Source organism: Sus scrofa, chromosome 14, assembly GCF_000003025.6.
Source record: "Sus scrofa isolate TJ Tabasco breed Duroc chromosome 14, Sscrofa11.1, whole genome shotgun sequence".
Taxonomy (NCBI): Eukaryota; Metazoa; Chordata; class Mammalia; order Artiodactyla; family Suidae; genus Sus; species Sus scrofa.
In genome coordinates this window covers 90,011,816-90,030,972 of record NC_010456.5, presented here as the reverse complement: position 1 = coordinate 90,030,972, position 19,157 = coordinate 90,011,816, and the positions used below count along the sequence as shown (strand labels likewise).

The 19,157-nt window shown below is 40.4% G+C and overlaps 1 protein-coding gene across 1 annotated transcript in view; it reads left to right on the top strand.

Annotated features, from left to right (window-relative positions):
* Positions 1–19,157, top strand: part of ERCC6 (ERCC excision repair 6, chromatin remodeling factor) — a 77,787-nt gene that overhangs the window by 44,939 nt on the left and 13,691 nt on the right. The window contains 4 exon segments of the mRNA XM_021073703.1: positions 194–329; positions 11,644–11,814; positions 12,291–12,467; positions 17,513–17,629. Of these exon segments, the coding sequence (XP_020929362.1) occupies positions 194–329; positions 11,644–11,814; positions 12,291–12,467; positions 17,513–17,629 (601 nt within the window).

Sequence of the window (19,157 nt, the reverse complement as noted above, 5' to 3'; positions counted from 1 at the left end):
CCCACTAATTGATGGGATTGTAGGATTTCACATAGTGGGTTTTATCCTCCAATAGCTTTTTCTTTCAAGAAAATGTCAGTAAAGTTCAGTAACTAGGATTTTCTTTTTGGACTGTTATGTGTTTTTTTGTCAGTTGATTGTCCATATTCTGTCATTCATGGTTGTCTTTTCTTCTTGGACATTTTGGTTGCAGGTTCGAGGGATTGGGCCCAACTATAATCGTTTGTCCAACGACAGTGATGCATCAGTGGGTGAAGGAATTTCACACGTGGTGGCCTCCATTCAGAGTGGCAATTCTGCACGAAACTGGTTCCTTTACCCACAAAAAGGTAACACTACAGTATTATGGTACCTTTTTGTTTGTTTTGTTTTAACTCTCTGCTTTATTTGTTTTTGCTTTGATCCATGTATCTCTCAAATGTTTGTTCCTATGTTTGTTTCATGCATTTAAACTTATTGAGTTAATTTAGAACTCTGTATTTTCAGAACAACTAGGCTTTATCATTCTAACAGTCCATAGTGGTGATGAGACATGCTTGTTGTCCAGTATAACACAACTGAGCACATACAGGGTGCCACAAACTTGGTAGCTTGAGTAGGACTAGAAATCAGGGGGCTTATGTAGCATTTAACTGGCTGGATTTGGGGCATTATTAGCTTTACACAATTTTAGGAAAGTGGGTTCAAAATGTAATGTAATAGCTCTTAATTGGTAAATCCATTTGTTAACATGCTTTTAAAGTGTGTTTTTAATGAGCAAAAAACCAGCCTGCCATTTTGAGAATTTTATAGTTTGTAGTGTTGCCTTTTAGTTGGTTTTTTCTTTGAATCCTTGTTCACCATGTAAGTGGAATCACTGTTTTTTGAAATTTGCATTTCCTCACTTATCGTAGTTTTAGCCACATCATCAAGAAGGAAGTTTTGACCTATTCTTATATGGGTAGCAATGATAGTTTATATTAAGCTTTTGAAATTCTTATCTGTGACTTAAAATCTAGACTGTAAGCTCTGTAGGGTGGCCTCATTTTTTATTTTATTTTATTTTCCAAGGCATATGGAAATTCCCAGGCCAGAGATTGAATTGGAGCCACAGCTGTGACCTACCCCACAGCTATGGCATCACCCGAACCTTTAACCCACTATACCAGGCTGGGGATTGAACCCTGCCGCCACATCACCCTGAGCCGCCGTGGTCAGATTCCTAACCTACTGCACCCCAGGGGGAACACCAACCCTTATCATTTTTGTATCCCAAGTGCTCTGTAGCTGAATAGACAACAGTTACACATTTTCACTGTGGGTTTGCAGGTTACTCTGTAGACAAGAAGTGGCAGTTTGTTGTGAGTTCTCTCTGTTCTGAGTTTCAGAGCACTTGAGCAGCGTCAGCTAAAAGAGCTGTCCAGCGTTTGCCTTGCTCAGTTACACACATGTCAGCCACCAAAGTCCAGTGTCTGCAATTCTGCCAGCACCCCCTTTCCCCCAAATCCCCATTTTGTTCATGATCGCAATAGAAGTGAATCACGACTATCTCTAATTTGGTGGCTCAGTTTTGATGAGACGGAGTCTTGCTTTTATTAGCTATTGCTAAAATCAAAGGAATTTTCTTTTTTTTTTTTTTTTGTCTTTTTGCCATTTCTTGAGCCACTCCTGCGGCATATGGAGGTTCCCAGGCTAGGGGTCGAATCCGGAGCTGTAGCTGCCAGCCTACACCAGAGCCATAGCAACACAGGATCCGAGCCGCGTCTGCGACCTACACCACAGCTCACGGCAACGCCGGAACCTTGACCCACTGAGCAAGGGCAGGGACCGAACCCGCAACCTCATGGTTCCTAGTTGGATTCGTTAACCACTGCGCCACAACGGGAACTCCCAAAGGAATTTTAAATGATAAATGAAAGAGCAAATGAGTTGAAATAATTTAATGAAGTGGGGTAGCTGCCACAATCAAAAACAAAAAAAGACAAGTTATTTTGTGTTTAGCAGCATGAAAATAAGTTTAGATTGTTTTTCTAGTCAAACTAAATTGTTATCACTGTTCTGTCATCACCCTCATAAAACATTTTTTATTTCTTTTTTCACTTCCCTTGTCTATTGACATCTCTAATGTTTTGTATTACAGAATTCTGTACTAGGATTCATCAGTTGGTGAATGGCTTTAAAAGGCATATTTTTCATGTTTATCTTTACTTTGCACTGGTGAATTAATACGTTTCATACCTATACCATATCATGGCTTACTTGCATTTCTGCTGTTATTATAGCCTGAAGAACAACCTTCATGTAAATGAAATATATTGACTAATTAATGGAAGTAGAATTGACACTGGTCACTGTCTCTTTTGGTGAGACTTGCTTCCTTAACTTGCTTGGAGAATAAATTATTTCACCTTTGTTTATAGTTATGCACCTTCTGAGGTGGTTTTGCACATACAGACATGTGCATACATATGCTTGCTCATAATTTTTTTAGTGCTTAACAGTTTACCAAGGACTTAACTTGAAGTTTCTTAACTTTTGAGGAAAAGCAGTAGACTTGTGTTTTTACGTTTGACCCTTAACTCTTTGGATAGTTCCTTTTCCATTATAAAGTACCCCAGATCGCTAAAGAGGTGAGCTGTAATGCAAAAGATTGAAAAGATGTTCTTTTGTATCTTTCAAACCAGACTCTCCATTTAGAAACACAATCAGGAATTCCTTGGTGGCTCAGCAGGTTAAGGACCTGGCATCACTGTTGTGACTCTGGCTCTGGTTACTGCTGTGTGTGGTGCAGGTTGGATCTCTGGCCCGGGAACTTTCTATATGCCATGGGTGCAGCCAAAAAAAAAAAAAAAAAAAAAAGCAATTTATTATTAATGTATTAATGTTAATATCAGTTTATCATTTGTGATGCCGATGTGTTGAAAATGTGTTAATTCCTCTGCACAAACCTTGTTAGTAACACCTCCCAGGTCAGAACTCTGGCTTCTGGATTAAAACACCAAGTGGCATTTGATTCCTTTGCTCCTTCCTTTTATATTTGCGTGTATAGATCTTTGTCCCCACCCTATGCACTCTGTTAGCTTACAGGTGTGTGTCAGATTGTAAGAGTTTACATTTCTTTTTCTTTTCTCTTTTTAGGGCCACTCCTTTGGCACATTGAAGTTCCCGGGCTAGGGGTCAAATCCGAGCTGCAGCTGCCAGCCATAGCAACGCCAGTCAGGTCCAAGCTGCATCTGCAATCTACACCACAGTTTGTGGCAACGCTGGATCCTTAACCTACTGAGCAAGGCCAGGGATCAAACCTTCATCCTCATGATAACTGGTCGGTTTTTAACCTACTGAGCCACAACAGGAACTCCGAGTTTACATTAATCACAATTCATTCCCACCAACAGTGCAGGAGGGTTCCCTTTTCTCCACACCCCCTCCAGCACTTGTTATTTGTGGATTTATTAATGATGGCCATTCTGACTGGTGTGAGGTGGTACCTCATAGTAGTTTTGATTTGCATTTCTCTAATAATCAGTGATGTTGAGCATTTTTTCATGTGCTTGTTGGCCATCTGTATGTCTTCTTTGGAGAAATGTCTGTTCAGGTCTTTTGTCCACTTTTCAATTGGGTTGTTGGCTTTTTTGCTGTTGAGTTTTATAAGTTGTTTGCATATTTTAGAGATTAAACCCTGTCAGCTGCATTGCTTGAAACTATTTTCTCCCATTCTGTAAATTGTCTTTTTTTTTTTTTTTTTTTTTTTTTTTTTTATGGTTTCCTTTGCTGTGCAAAAGCTTGTCAGTTTGATTAGGTCCCATTGGTTTATTTTTGCTTTTATTTCTGTTGCTTTGGGAGACTGACCTGAGAAAACATTTGTAAAGTTGATATCAGAATGTTTTGCCTGTGTTCTCTTCTAGGAGTTTGGTGGTACTTATCTTACATTTAAGTCTTTAAGCCATTTTGAGTTTATTTTTGTGCATGGTGTGAGGGTGTGTTCCAGTTTCATTGATTCACATGCAACCATCCCATTTTTCCAGCATCACTTGCTGAAGAGACTTTTTCCCATTTTATATTCTTGCCTCCTATATTGAAGATTAATTGACCATAGGTGTCTGGGTTTATTTCTGGGTTCTCTGTTCTGTTCCATTGGTCTGTCTGTCTGTTTTGGTCTGGTCACTTGTGATGAAGCATGATAATGTGAGAAAAAAGAATGTATACATGTATGTGTCACCTTGCTGTGCAGTAGAAAATGGACAGAACACTGTAAAGCGACTGTAATGGAAAAAGTAAACACTATAGAAAGAAAATCACAATTCAAATATTCAGTCAGTGCTGGTTTGTCCTCTAACCCAGCGTCTAATGTCTGGCTTCCTTTCCATCCTTATAGGTTGAGATTCCTTTTTTCCATAGGGGAGCTTTCTGTGCCCACTGGCTGTCCTGTCTAAATGTAATAGTTGTGCTCTGGCATAGGACATTCAGTGCTAGAGGAAAGAGGGTGGGGAATTTCTCTTTAGATAACTTAAATGGGTAATAATGCCAGAATTATTCTGCTTATATAGATTATTTTTATTTTTCTAATGATTTGTTGTAGCTGGTAAGATGTAAAATTTTGAAAATTTTGAAAGGTTTTCATTTAGAGAACAGATAGCAAATGATCAAACAACTTCTAAAGGGAGTGTGTTTATCATTCTTCTTCCTTAAACTGCCTTTTAGCTTCCCACCTCTGTCACCATGTGATCCTATATTATCTTTGTAAATGTTCTCTTTGGTTGACAGCATAATTTAGAATTATCAAAAACACACCCAGGAACTGGGCAAAAAAATATGTGGCTAATATTTTCAACCAAATGATCAAATCAGATAAAGACATTTTCTGGCTCTGAATCTACTTTAATGGTCAGTTGAAATTTCATTTAATAGGAATCTACGATTTTCCTTTTCTCATTATGTTTTATGGTCCCTGTTTTCTAACGGAGAGAAACTTGATATGTAAGTTGATTAATGTTTATTTGTTGAATAACTATAAACACAATATTGCATGTATTTGATGCTGTTAGGGCTCCAAAAAATGGATATGACCTTGAAAAGCTAATCATTTTCTTGAGGAAAGAAAATATATGGAACGATAATAAAAGAAGGCAGTTTTGTGATACTTATCCCATCACTCACAGTAGGTAGTGGCATCTTTAGCACTGCGTTGTAAAGTTTATTTAATTATTAAGGACCCTTTTTTTTTCAGTGTGTTGGAAGATGTGTAGTGAGAGATTTCTTGCTTATATTCTGAAACAGTTGTCACTTTGGAGCTCTCCCACCTTACCCTGCTCTGTAAGATAGAGTAATTCTGTGGAATATCTTTGATAATTCAAGGAGATGTATCATTTTGGTCCGTTCATGGCACTTAGAGGCATAGGATTAGGAAACGAAGCAATAGCGTAAAGATTTAAAAGCCTAGATTTTATAATTACCAGAACAAGGTTTGAATCTTGGATTTGCCATTGTATATCTTTGTGATCTGAGGCAAGTCACTTAGCTTCTCTGAGCCTAGTTGGATCTCTTGAAAATGGGCAGTTTGGGGTAATTTTGTGAGGACTCGTTGGGTCAATATGTGTGCCTGATAGGCTTAGTGGGGTCCCTGGCATGTAACATTTACTCAGGTAATTCCCACTATTAGAAATGAAGGAAATAGTAGATCTCTTCATCTCTGTACTTGAGAAAAGATGCTATGACTTTTCTGATTGATTCAGCATAAATACATTCAAGATAGAAGGTTCATACCTGCTTTATCAAAAATATTCACGGTCATTCACATCTAGACCTTTTTTCCTCATGTCTAGATACATTAGCCCCAAATAGAAGCAGTGAAATACAATGTTATGATTCTTTTTGGGAAATGCAAAGCGTGGTTAAAGAACAGACCACACAGAAACATGGCCATCTGATGCAGCTACCATCACGTGTCCTTTAAAAAGGCCCGTTTTCTGAAACACTAGTATAAAAAGACCTGGCTTTGTGAAAAGCTGGGAGTCCGTAAAAACATAATGAATAAAAGCAGAAAAGGGCCACACGGTCCCTCAAGTTTCCTAAATATTTCAGACCCACTTCAAGTACACAGATTATAACACAAAGTGATGTAGTTCCTATTAACTTTCAAGATGTAGTTCCTATATACACCTGGTATGAGAAATAATAGATGCTCTGCTTGTTCTTTGAGGGATATTGTAAAATTATGTTGTTGGAGCCCTTTTTTTTTTCTTCATTGTCAGCACAAATCCTTGTTTATTAAAGATTTAGCTTGAAGGAAATTTTAATTAATTACAGGTGCAGTAAATCCTGCCTGGGAAGCTGCCGTGCTGTGTTTACCGTGAATGGCCTTCATGTGCCTGTGCTCCACTCCGCTCTCCCCGCTGCCTGACAGTGTGATTTATGGCTGTTGTTTTCCACCAGTCCACTGTTTGCCCTCTAGGAGGGATTGGTCTCCTGAGCCTCCATAATAACAGCAGCACTCTCACAGACATCTTTTAATGACAACAGCACTGCATTCAGTAAGTCAGGCTAATTGCAGATGTACCCTATTAATTGCAAAAACTAGGAGAGGTTACATATTTTACAAGCTTTTAATTTGAAACCGCCCGAGATGATTTGTCTTAAGTGTTTGGATAGAGACGTCCATAATATTCAACAATTCACAGTTATTGAAACTCTGGTCTAGGCAGTTATAGAATTCTGAGATGGAATCAGGTGAAAACAAATAGATGTGTTTTTACCCAGTGTCTGTTAAGTGGAGGTTATATTTGCAATGACATTACAGATTTATTTTCTTACTCTTTTTATAAAAGCATCTTCTTGATTCTTATTCATCATCATACATCTTTCTGCATATGGTAGAAATTCTGTATTTCTAGAGCTAACATTACAGAATGTTCCAAATAAACTTCACTTCTTAAATGCTCCAAAGAAGCTAAACATCGCTCTGGTGGAATGTATTTGAGAGGCTTGGCATCTTGTTTAACTGTGGTACCATGATGTCCAGAATCCAGTTTAGGGTGATGTTCCTTGGAGGGTATGTGGAATGACTGTGGCTAGTCTATGCAGCCAGCAGTTAGGAGTTCCAGGGTCATGAGCAAGTGGACCCACATGGCCAGGGTTTGGCTGTGACCCATGGACATTCTATATGTATGAGTGGTAATTTCACTTCTGCTCTACCTCAAGCCCCAAACCGTTGTTGTTTTCCTCTCCTGATTCTTTCATGCACATGCAGCTCCGTGCCTGGAGTAGATCGGGGCACGGGGCATTCTGTGAGTTTGCTGTCACCCCATGCCCTTTCTGCTTCCTGACTTCTGGCTGCCTTGCCCTCCTAGAAGAGGTGGAAATGGGGGAGAGAGTTGGGATAGCTGCCTGCCCAGAATCTCAGTGGGAAATTTAGATGTGGAGGAGCTGTTGAAATCAGCTCTGGTTTCTAAAGGCTCAGGACTGGTGGGATGAGCTCAGGGTGGAGCATTGCATCTTGGGACAGCCGGCTGCTTTTTCACTGAACACTAGCCACCATGGCGGGGCTGCTGGCAGGCGTGGAGCCAGTCATCGGGGAGAAGTGGATGGAGGTGACGCCTGAGAGAACTTGTGCTTGTGTTTGTGAGGCTGTGAGCCCTCAGGTGTTTACTGCTGCATTCATCATAAGATTAAAAAGTCAGGAAGTGATGACTGTGGCCCCGGAGATAGTATTAATGCTGGCATTAAAGACTGCGAATGGGAAGGTAGCAGAACAGTATTCATGATAACAGTATAGCTTTCACCTGTCGAACCTGTAATAGTACCAGGTATTAGAGCTCTAAACGCTGAAGTTTTGTATTATGACATGAGAATACAGTTTCTCTTCTCCTCTTTCAAAGTTTTCTTGGTGCCTGTTACACTCTTTTATATTCTGTTGAATTAGAAACTATTCTGATTCTTATTTATTAAGATAATATCATTTTCGAAGATATTGAATTTTATAGAATTTGTATAATTATGATTATATGAATTACTTTATCAGTTATCCTGATATTTAGCTATTCTTCTATTCCAGTGATGTCTTATTAGCTTAGTATGGTGCTAGATTTTATTTACAAAGTAATACATCTCTAGTGGGGAGGGGTATGCACAAGTGTGTGTTGCATCTGTGAGTTTTAAAAACAGGGTTTTGCTAGCCTTAAGATAACGATTTGGAATACATCCTTTTTCTGTGTTTTAGAACCATTTAAATAACAAGGTCAATTCCTGCTTCAGTCATAAAACCCTTTGGGTCTGGTAGACTTCTGGTGGGAAAAGCAGAGCATTCTTTTCAAGTTCTTCAGTATTGGTCTGATTGGTTTGTCTCATCTTTAGGGGGTCTGTTTGGTAATTTATTTTTCTAGCAACTGTCCTCTGTCAGTGTTCAGATTTTTGGCATTAGACTGCATACGGCATTGGCTAACATTTTGAGTTCTCTGCATCTGTGGTGACTCCTCTAACGTTTCTCATTCTGTCCTTCAGGCTAACTTTTCAGAGGTTTGTCTGTTTTTTTGGTCTTTTCAAAAGGTTTTTTTGCTTTATCAGGTCTGCCAGGTTTTTTCCTTAAGCTTCACTAATGTTTTTGTCCTACTGTGCCACTTTCCTTCTTTACCCGATTGCATTGGCTGCTCAGTTTGATTTCAGCCTTAGATTCTTCATGTGGTCTGAGGTCTGCTGAGAGCTGTTAAAAGACATTCACTGATGGCGATACACAGATCCCTTGAATAAATAAATATTTATTTATTTATTTATTTGTCTTTTTAGTGTCGCACCTGTGGCATATGGAAGTCCCAGGCCAGGGGTCGAATCAGAGCTGCAGCTGCTGGCCTGTGCCACAGCCACAGCAGTGCCAGATGTGAGCTGCACTGTGACCTGTATCTGCAGCTCATAGCAGTGCTGGATCCTTAATCCACTGAGCGAGGCCAGGGATCGAACCCACAACCTCACAGATACTAGTCTTTTCTTAACTTGCTGAGCCACAATGGGAATGCCCCTAATTTTTAACCTTTTAGTTGTCTTTCATCATCTTCTCTTTCTGATTGCTGAACTCAGAAGCTGTGGCTGTGTCCCTGCTGGCTGTGGATGTGCCACTTGGCCCATGCAGCTCTGAGGGCTGGGCCTTCAGTTCCGGTGCAGTGCACTGGGCAGGCAGGCATGGCTCTTCTTTCTCGTGTGTTGGCTCCTTAAAAATACAAAATATCCCTCCCTTTCCTGTTCATTTTATTTTTTTCTGATATTTATATTTCTGATCCTGCCCTGTTTTTGTTTGCATTTCTTTGGTATACCTTTGATTGTTCCCCTACTCTTAACTTTCAATGCCATTCTGGTTTGGATCTCCTAAACGCAAGGCTAGGTTTTGGCTGTACTTTCCCAATAGAGAGTCTCACTGCTGACAACCCACTGGACACCCTGACATAAATGTGTAGTCTGAAACCAACTACCTCACTTCCTGTTTATTGTATTTGCTACCTTTTATATTTCTCTAATTCTTTTCTATTTCCTATTAGTTTTTTTCCTGACAGTGGTTTAATAGTTCTACAATCTTTTTTCTTTTTTGACATTTATGCTGAAGTAGCCGCTATTTCAGTAAATGGGCTTAGATTTTTTTCAAATGTATTTCAACCTATTTTTATCTCTCTCTCTCTTTTTTTTTTTTTTTTTTTTTTTTTTTGTCTTTTGTCCTTTTAGGGCTGCACCTGCTGCATATGGAGGTTCCCAGGCTGGGGGTTGAATCGGAGCTGTAGCCACTGGCCTACGCCATAGCCACAGCAATGGAGGATCCGAGCCACATCTGCAACCTACACCACAGCTCATGGCAACACCAGATCCTTAACCCACTGAGCGGGGCCAGGGATCAAACCCGCAGCCTCATGGTTCCTAGTTGGATTCATTTCCGCTGCACGATGGGAACTCCTGTTTTTATCTCCTGATAAAGAATTCAGCAGTATCCATCACCTGTGCCTTATTCTACTCTTAGATAAAGTGGGATTTTTAGTACACCGTTCTTTTCTCCTGTTCTCATTTTAGGTTTTGTTAAGTTAAACTGGAATTATAGTAGCAGAAAAATATGTTCCTTTTTATATTTTAGATCCCTTCTTAACAGTTTCATTAGTATTTAAAACAATGTGTTGTAGACACACTACTATATATAAAATAGATAAGTAACAAGGGCCTACTGTATAGCACAGGGAGGTCTGCTCAAGTTCTCTGTAATAACCTGTATGGGAAAAGAATCTGAAAAAGAATGGCTCTATGCATATGTATAACTGATTCACTTTGCTGTACACCTGGAACCAACACAAGGTGGTAAGTCAGCTAGAGTCCAATACATTTTTTTTTAAAAAAAGAAAACAGTATTTTAATATTTACTTAATTGTTGTTTTAATAATTTATTTTAAGAACTGGTATGTATGGTACATGTAGTTGTTTCTTTAAAATGTTTTCTTTTAATATAGTAAAGAAAGAAGCAGTGTTGCCTCATAGTCAGCTAATACTAGCTCTGGAGTTGGCTGCTTTTCTACACTCAGAGCCTGACTGTACCACTTTCCAGCTGTGTGACCTCATAATATTGTTTATTGTCTCTCCAAGCCACAGTTTTCTCATCTGTAGATTGGGGGTTAATAGGCCAACTGTCTTCTCAGACAGTTGCTGTGAGTGCTTGTCTGGGATGAGCGTCCTAGTGGGGAGCTCTGGTGTCTGCTCCCTTGCGGCATCCTGAGCAGCCTCCTCCTCTGGGAAGGGAGGGACCATATTCTTTTAGTGACTGTGCCCCTGCACTGGCTGGATAGGGTGTGCTGTTCGTAACCCATCTCCAGCTGGTCTGTCTTCTGTGCTTGCATGTCTGAAGGTGGGAGTTATGTATTTATTTTCCGTCAAGCATGACTGGTAATTTGGATCAATGCAGAATTCCAGGGTCTTCGCTTTCCCCCTAGAATTATGGGAAGCCTTTCTCTTTGCTTTCTGACATTTTTAGTGTTGTGGAAAAGATATCCAATGCACATAGAGTCTTTTTCTTCTGAAGGGAATCTTTTTGAAAATCTGTTTTGTTCTGACTAAAAATGTGTTTTCTCTCTTTTTTCTTTATTTTTGGAATTCAGCTATCTAGAAGGTATATACCCAGGTGGATGGCTTTTGTGATGTTTCTGCCTGGCTCTCTAGGGTGTTTTCTGTCATTAAAAAAAAAAAAAAATCACTTCTTTTATATCCTTTTTATTTTATCCTCCTTGAATTCATGTTATACCTTATTAGAGCTCCTGGATTTATCTTGTCTCTTTGGCTTTTCTGTCTTTTCTTGCTTTTGTTTTAAAATAGTAAATCACTTTCCATCTACCTTGTTTTAAGTTTAACAAGGATTAACATAAAGGATGTTTTAGAAAAGTAAAAATTGGGTGTTTACATATTATAATTTTTCTGGCTTTCTTTTGCGCTCTCCTCCCCAACAATAGTGGATACAGTAGTCAGTGTTTACTACTTACAGATTAATGAAACATAAACTTGCTGATAATGTGTAATTACATTGTGTGTATTATGTGTGTGTACATACTTATAAAGTGTTGTAGATTGCTTCATGATTGAAAGGTTGATTTTTAAGAGTCATGCTCATTTAATTTCTTATTTAAAACTTCCTTTACCATTTTGTCATTGTTTTAGGAGAAACTAGTTCGAGATATTGCTCATTGCCATGGCATTTTGATCACTTCTTACTCCTACATTCGACTGATGCAAGATGATATTAGCAGGCATGACTGGCACTACGTGATCCTGGATGAAGGACACAAAATCCGAAATCCAAATGCTGCCATCACCCTTGCTTGCAAACAGGTGTGACCTCTTGTAACAAAGGGCATTTCCAGGTGGATCATATTTAATAAACTCTCTGCATTTAGTAACACACTTATTGACTCTTGTGCTTTTGCGTAGGAATTTGAAATACACATTTTGCCTTAATGCAGAAAATTTTTTATTCTTGCCTTTAACCATGTTTTCTAAAATTCTAATTATTCACATTATTTAGTGTGTGTCTCTTGTGGGGATCAGTTGTTAGAGTGTAACCAAATCTAGCTCTAGTCCATAGTCTTCAGCTTGAACAATGAGCAGAATGCTTCCATACATGCTTTTTTTTTTCATCTATGTGTAATTGAATAATTAAAGTTGCATAAAATGTCTACCTTTTAGAGTAGACTAATATGATACGGAGTTATGTTAAATAACAAGAGTGCACGCAAGTGTTTTGGGGTAAGATTGGCCATCTGTTGAAAGGTGAATTTAATAGAAAAGTCCTTTCTTTCCCCAAACAGTTCCGCACCCCTCATCGCATCATCTTGTCTGGCTCACCGATGCAGAATAACCTCCGCGAGCTGTGGTCGCTCTTTGACTTCATCTTCCCAGGAAAGCTGGGCACGTTGCCCGTGTTCATGGAGCAATTCTCAGTCCCCATCACCATGGGAGGCTATTCCAACGCTTCCCCGGTACAGGTAACGAATCAGACAGGTAACATTTGGGGCAATTTCAACATATTTTTTTAATTGATTTTTTATTGTTATTTCCCCCAACACATTTTTTTTTCCCCACTGTACAGCATGGGGACCCAGTTACACATACATGTATACATAATTTTTTCTCCCATTGTCGTGCTGCATTGTAAGTATCTAGACATAGTTTTCAGTGCTACACAGCAGGATCTCATTGTCAATCCTTTCATGAGCAATAGTTTGCATCCGTTGACCCCAAGCTCCCAAACCCTCCCACTCTCTACCCCTCCCCTCGGGCAACCACAAGTCTATTCTCCAAGTCCATGATTTTCTTTTCTGTGGAAACATTCATTTGTGCCATATATTAAAATGTTCCTTAAATACCATGCTTTGTAGCCAAGTCATTCAGAGTGTAAGGGAAATGGCCAGGCTTTTAAAGTGGTATCTGATAAAGTGGTTAGCTTGATAGCTCATAATTTTCCTGATGATTTTTTTACAAAAAAATCATGTGGAGTATTCAAGAACAGTCAGGAATTATGACACCAAAGTGAATCAGTTCTAGACAGCATATAATAGTGCCAATTGGGGTAGTACATCTTATAAAGTAGCGTAAAAGCTTAGAAAAGAGGAAACCAGGGAAGACTTCTTGAGAAATGTGTCTTTTAACCTGATTTTTGGAAAACAGGTTGGGAGGAGTGGGGCATTCTATATTAGAGCAGTAGTGTGATGGCAACCATGTTATGTGGCTGTCAGCCTTGAAGAGACATGCTTGATTGCAGGAAATGTGGATGCTGGCAGTGGGGGTTTTGAGGGGGAAGGCATAAGCGCTTACGCTGGGAGGTGCCACTGAAGGTGTCTGCGGCTGGGAGCCGGCTGTTCTCGGAGGGTTTCTCGGGCTGCAGGTAGTTACGGGAGAGAAGCCAGCATTGAGGGACTGGTAGGAATTGTGGTCAGGAATGTGATTAGGACCTGGACCTGGGTGTGGGTGGTGGTCCTGAGAAAGAAGATGAGAGCACCAGCCTTAAGTAGCATTTTTTTTAAAGGCAGAACAAACAAGATGTGGAGGTTGTTAAGATAAAGCAAATTGGGTGTTGAGGGGCGAGCTTGCTGCAGCTGACCCTGAGGTTTCAGCCTGGGTGACTGGTAGAGTGGGATTGTCACAGACAGGGCTGTCAGGAGGTAAAGCTGACCGGAGGGCAGTTTGTGGCATTTGGGGGGGCAAGCTTCAGCCTTGGCAAGAGGCAGAGTCTCTGCATAGCCCTTAGATGGAGGCCTGTACCTGCCAGGTTATGACTGAGCTAGAAATAAAGTCTGCCACCAAAAGAGACATTCGGAGCTCCCGTCGTGGCGCAGCGGAAATGAATCCGACTAGGAACCATGACGTTGTGTGTTTGATCCCTGGCCTTGCTCAGTGGGTTAAGGATCCGGTGTTGCCATGATGTAGGTCGCAGACTCAGCTTGTACCTGGCGTTGCTCTGACTGTGGTATAGGTAGGTGGCTATAACTCTGATTCGACCCCTAGCTTGGGAACCTCCATATGCTGTGGGTGCAGCCCTAAAAGGACAAGAAAAGACCAAAAAAAAAAAAAAAAAAAAAAAAAAGAGAGAGAGAGAGATAGAGACGTTCACATGTTTTGCTGTATTTAACTAGAAAAAGATTTTAGTCCTTTAAAATTAGAGAAGTGCCCTAAAAAGCATTTATAAAACCTTTTGAATTTTGAGATTGAATGATTTTTGCTTTTTAATTAACTTTTGTAAGTGCTTTCTTCCTCTGTTGAATCCCTATTGTCCTTCATTTATCCTGGTTTTTTTCTTTTTTTAACTTTTTATTTTGAAATAATTTCAAACTTAACAGAAGGTTGTAAGAATTGTAAAAAGAACTCCTTATATACTCTTCATCCAGATTTACTAATTAATTGTTAGCATTTTGCTAACATTTTTGCCATATTAATTTTATCATTCCTTCCTTCCCTCTCCCTTCCCTGTCTCCCTCGCTTGCTCTCTCTCCATGAGTGTACACACACACACACACACACGCACACACACATCTGAAGGCAAGTTACAGACATGATGCTCCTTTCCTACAAGTCCTTCAGTGTGTATTTCCTAAGAACAGGGACACTGTCTTCCATAACCACAGTATAAACATCAAAATCAGGAGGAAATTTAACATTGATGTAGTTCTGTTATTAATCTATATGTCATTCACGTTGTTCCAGCTGTTCCAGTAATTTCCATGTCTCTTCAGTCTCCTTTAATCTGTACCAGTTCCTCTGGTCTTTCTTTTGCTTTCATGCCCTTAATGTTTTTGAAGATACAGGCCTGATAGTCTGTAGAATATGCCTCACTTTGGGCTTGTCTTCCGTTCTTCATGATTAGATTCAGGTTATGCCTTTTTGGCAAGAATAGTGCAGAAGTGACCTTTCTCGGTGCTTCATACCTGGAGGCACGTGCTGTCCCTTCATTGGTGGTGGTCTCATGGCTTGGGTGAGGTGGTTTTGCCAGATTTCTAAACTCTTTGACGGGACCCCTTCTCCTTTATAGTTCATAAGTCATTTATGGGGAGATACTTTGAGACAATGTAAATATAGTCCGTTTCTTTCTTGAAGTCCTTGTTTCAGAAGTTTGTGCACTTATCTCCTTTCCCTTTCTAGATTGTCAAGTCCTCTGGAGCAGAGGTGTTGTTTTTATTTGCTCCTTTTTTGTTTAAGTTTGTAGTTGTAATTATTGAATCTGAAGAAGGCAGTCTGTCAGATATTTTGTGTATCAGGCTGGGGCTAAAAGGATGGGAAACAGTTGACAGTCAGAACCTTCCCTTGAATAGTATTCCTGGTCCGGTGGAGAGAGTGCAGGGGGAAGCGGTAAATGAACAGATGACCCCAGTACAGGGCGATGAGCACTGTGGTCAGGGGCGCTATCCAGTGTCAGCACGTGTGGGAGTCCAGACAGGTTTCCTGAACCAGGGATGATTTGGACCCCAAAGGCTGGGGAGGCTGAGGGGGAAGAGCATTAACTTCCAGAAACACGGACTGTGTCTTGCATTTGTGCGTTGAGTTTGCTCAGGGGATTCAGAGCTGAAAAGAACCCGAGGAGTCATCTGCTTGAGTCTCCTCATTTCATACTCAAGGTTATGGAGACTCAGCATTTTGGCAGCTTGCCTAAGGTTGCTCAGCTCTGGAAGAGGCAGACCTGGGGAGTAGTATCACTCTGCCTTGTCAGGAATAGGAAGGAAGGAATAGGAATAGAAAGCTCAACAAGGTCAACATTTCCCAAGGCATGGGGGAGGTGGGAGGGATGGGGAAGTACAGTGGATTCCCATCATGTGTTTTTACTCCCAGAGAGACAGTCACAAGAAACAGATGAGAATTCAGTATAGAACTGGCTCTATTGCTTGAAGCTCAGGATTCTCTAGGAAGGATGGGCTGGAGAATGTGGTTTGACATCAAGACTAAAACAGTTTCTTGGTCTTCCCTGCTCTCACATCTCCACCCCTGGCAGATGCTTAAGATCTTCCACTGGGGAGAGTCCAAAAAAAAAACAGACCCATCCCCAACCACTCTGAGCCCCCACCCTTATGAGTTCACCACAAGTGGGCCAGGAGCAGGGGAAGGGGGAAAGAACTCCCAGAAGGGTGGACAGGCAAGAGAGAGCAGGAGCGAGCTGCCAGGCCCCTCACCAGCCCAGCCCTCGTTTTCCACCATCATCAGCCAGCTCACTCATTCTTCCCGACGAGAGAAATGGGGGATAGGAGTTAGCATATGGGCAGAGTTTCCTTAACACACTCTGTGTGTATATATATATATATATATATTTTTTTTTTTTAGGAAGATTTTAAGCAATGTATTTGCTTCCTTGATGGGAATGCAATGTCTTGTTTAATTCTGAAATTTAATCATCTGTGTATTACAAACCATGAAATGTACCTGATCATCATTTTAAAGGCAATTTTTATCAATGTCTGAACCATACATTTATAGGGCTTCCTGTCATTAAAAGTTGTTAATTTAATGAGGCTTCTTTGTTGTTGTCTGCTGGTCCAAGTAAAATTGTTTTTATATTTATACATGCAAGATATACACACATACATGTATGCAAACTTGAGGAGGGTGTTCTTAAGGTCTTTTGAAATGTTTTCTTTTTTACCATGTTAATCTTTTTAACATGAATTTGTCTGTGTTTATTATGGTCAAGCTGTTGTTATTATTCATTTTGCTGATAACTTTCTTAAGTTTATGCTTTAGTTGGAAGTTTTCTCGTTGCATTAAATAGTAATTTACTAGGTTGTTAAGCCTATTTAGATTTTTTTTTTAAAGTATCAATAATTTATTGAATTCTTTGTTTGCCTTTAAGTGAATTGCAGAGGGAGTGGTTTCCTGCACTGTGGGTCTTTGTTTTTCTCTGTACAGTTAATACCCATCTCATGTGGCTGTGCTCCATTACAGAACCATATGCTCCATTGTAGGCTAGAGTGACCTTTCATTTCTGGGATCATAGGGCTTTACTTGAACTTACCCTCCTAGTCTCCAGTGGCCAGTAATCTCTGCTTATTATCTGCTCTTCCCATTGCTGCGGTGTTTCCCCAAGTTAGCGTTTGATCTTCAGTCTTGCAGGGTAGCTGTTCCTTTGTAGCCGTTGGAGAGTACAAGATTATAAACTGAGATTTGTTTGAAAGCAGTTTTTTCCCTAGAGGGTGGTCGAGAACCGAATAAATCTCTACTTTAGGGCTTAACTATGTGATAATAATTAAATAGAGGTGGAATAGGGCACAGGATTACAAGGGGGGTTTTTTTGGTCCATTTTGGTTAGTGAGAAGTTTTATTTGTGTATTTACTTTAGCTGATGATATTATTATGAAAGCTGCCACCTCCTGGAGTATATAGAACTTATGCTAATTTTGTCAGACCATTTTCCAGCCATTTCCAGCAATTTTGTACAACCACTGATCATTCTTTAAAAAAATTTTTTTTAAACATTGGGCTCAATTGAGAGGTAAGGACAAATGCATTCCTTAGACATGCAGTAATTGTTTTCCCTTTTCTCTTATTAAAGGTTAAAACTGCTTATAAGTGTGCATGTGTCCTACGAGACACCATAAATCCATACCTTCTGCGGAGAATGAAGTCAGATGTCAAAATGAGCCTTTCTTTGCCAGATAAAAATGAACAGGTCTGTAAATCCACGAGTTACTAAAACATTCCTAAAGCACAGGAGTACCTGTCATTCACTCTGCTTTTTACATGCAGTGTTGGTGAGGCTAACAGGTGTGGTCTCTGGTCCTGTAGGCAGATTGGTTTCCATTTGTATACACCTGCATATGCCAGGTGAGCGTGCTGTGGCCTCTGACCTAGGCAGGACTCTACCTGTAGTCCACAGGCTTTGATCTCTTTTATTATCACACAGATTCCTATGGCCACACTTTTTAAAATTCTTCATTTCCCTCAAGTCCCCAGTTTATTCATGCTACAGGTTGTAGTAAGTGCTGACCACATACCTGGGAGATAGCGGTGAACAAGCAAACATTTGTTCCCATGGAACTCACATCTATTCTTGAGGAAACAGAAGTATATCAGATGGCGGCATGGAGGTGAAATGAGCAGGGAGATAAGGAGTGCCCAGGGCCAGGATTTGGGGCAGTGGGCTTTTCATAAGGGATGGTCAGAGAAGACTGATAAACTGACATTTGAAAGAGGCCTAAAGAAGGTGAAGGAGCGAGTCATATGAGAAAGAGCATTATGGGTAGTTGGAATGTGAGGAGGGCATTGGGACATTCAGGGACCAGCAAGGAGGCCAGCCTGGCTGGAGGGCAGGAGCCAGGAGGAGAGAGGTTAAGGGAAAAAGCCAGATTGCCTGCTGGGGGCCAGATTGTAAGAGTCTACTAGTCGTGGTGAAGGCTTGGGGTTTTACTCTAAGGAGGCAGTTCAGCAAAGCAGATGCCCAGCAAAGCAGTGCTGCCATCTGACTCAGGTTTTAAAAGGATGATCCTTTTAAATTCCGTCCTGGTGTTCTGTTATCTTAATAGACGGCTGCACTTTCTATTCAGCATCTGAAAGAAAGTGCATTGTAGATTTTAATTGTCGAAATTATAAAGGATCTTGGAGGTCTGTTATCAAGACTACTTTCATCCCTGCCTCTTCCCTCCCCAAAACTCATCTCTATATTTAGCCCTTGATCTTACCATCCCCCTTACAGGGCTCCCTGTCCTGCCAGTTTCTCAGGCCACTATGCTCTGAGCTGTCTCCAATTCCAGATCAACCAGTTGCTGTGGCCTGGATTAATTTTTCCAAGGCTTGTCTTCCTTCCACCAACATACCTTTGATGTCTCTCTCCCCACCAAGAATACTGATTTAGCTGATTTGCACCAACTTATATTCACTATGGAATCCCAGCGTGTCTCCTTGTAGTCCACGAAGTAGCCAGGACAAATCTTTTTCCACTTTGTAAACACATGCTACTTGTCTTTGTATTTGCATATGATATCCCCCCACCTGGAGGTTTCCATCCCCCCAGCAAGCATACGGAGAGGTTATAAGATCTCAGCAGGCTTTCCATTGGCGTTCTCTGCTAGACTGGGACTCCTTGAGGTCAGGGCTTTGTCTTACCCATCTTAAAATAATGCTGTGTAACACCAACAACGATTTGCAGGCGCTAGGCAAATGAATATTTGATAGATTGTTTCAATTTTGGTTGTTTTGTT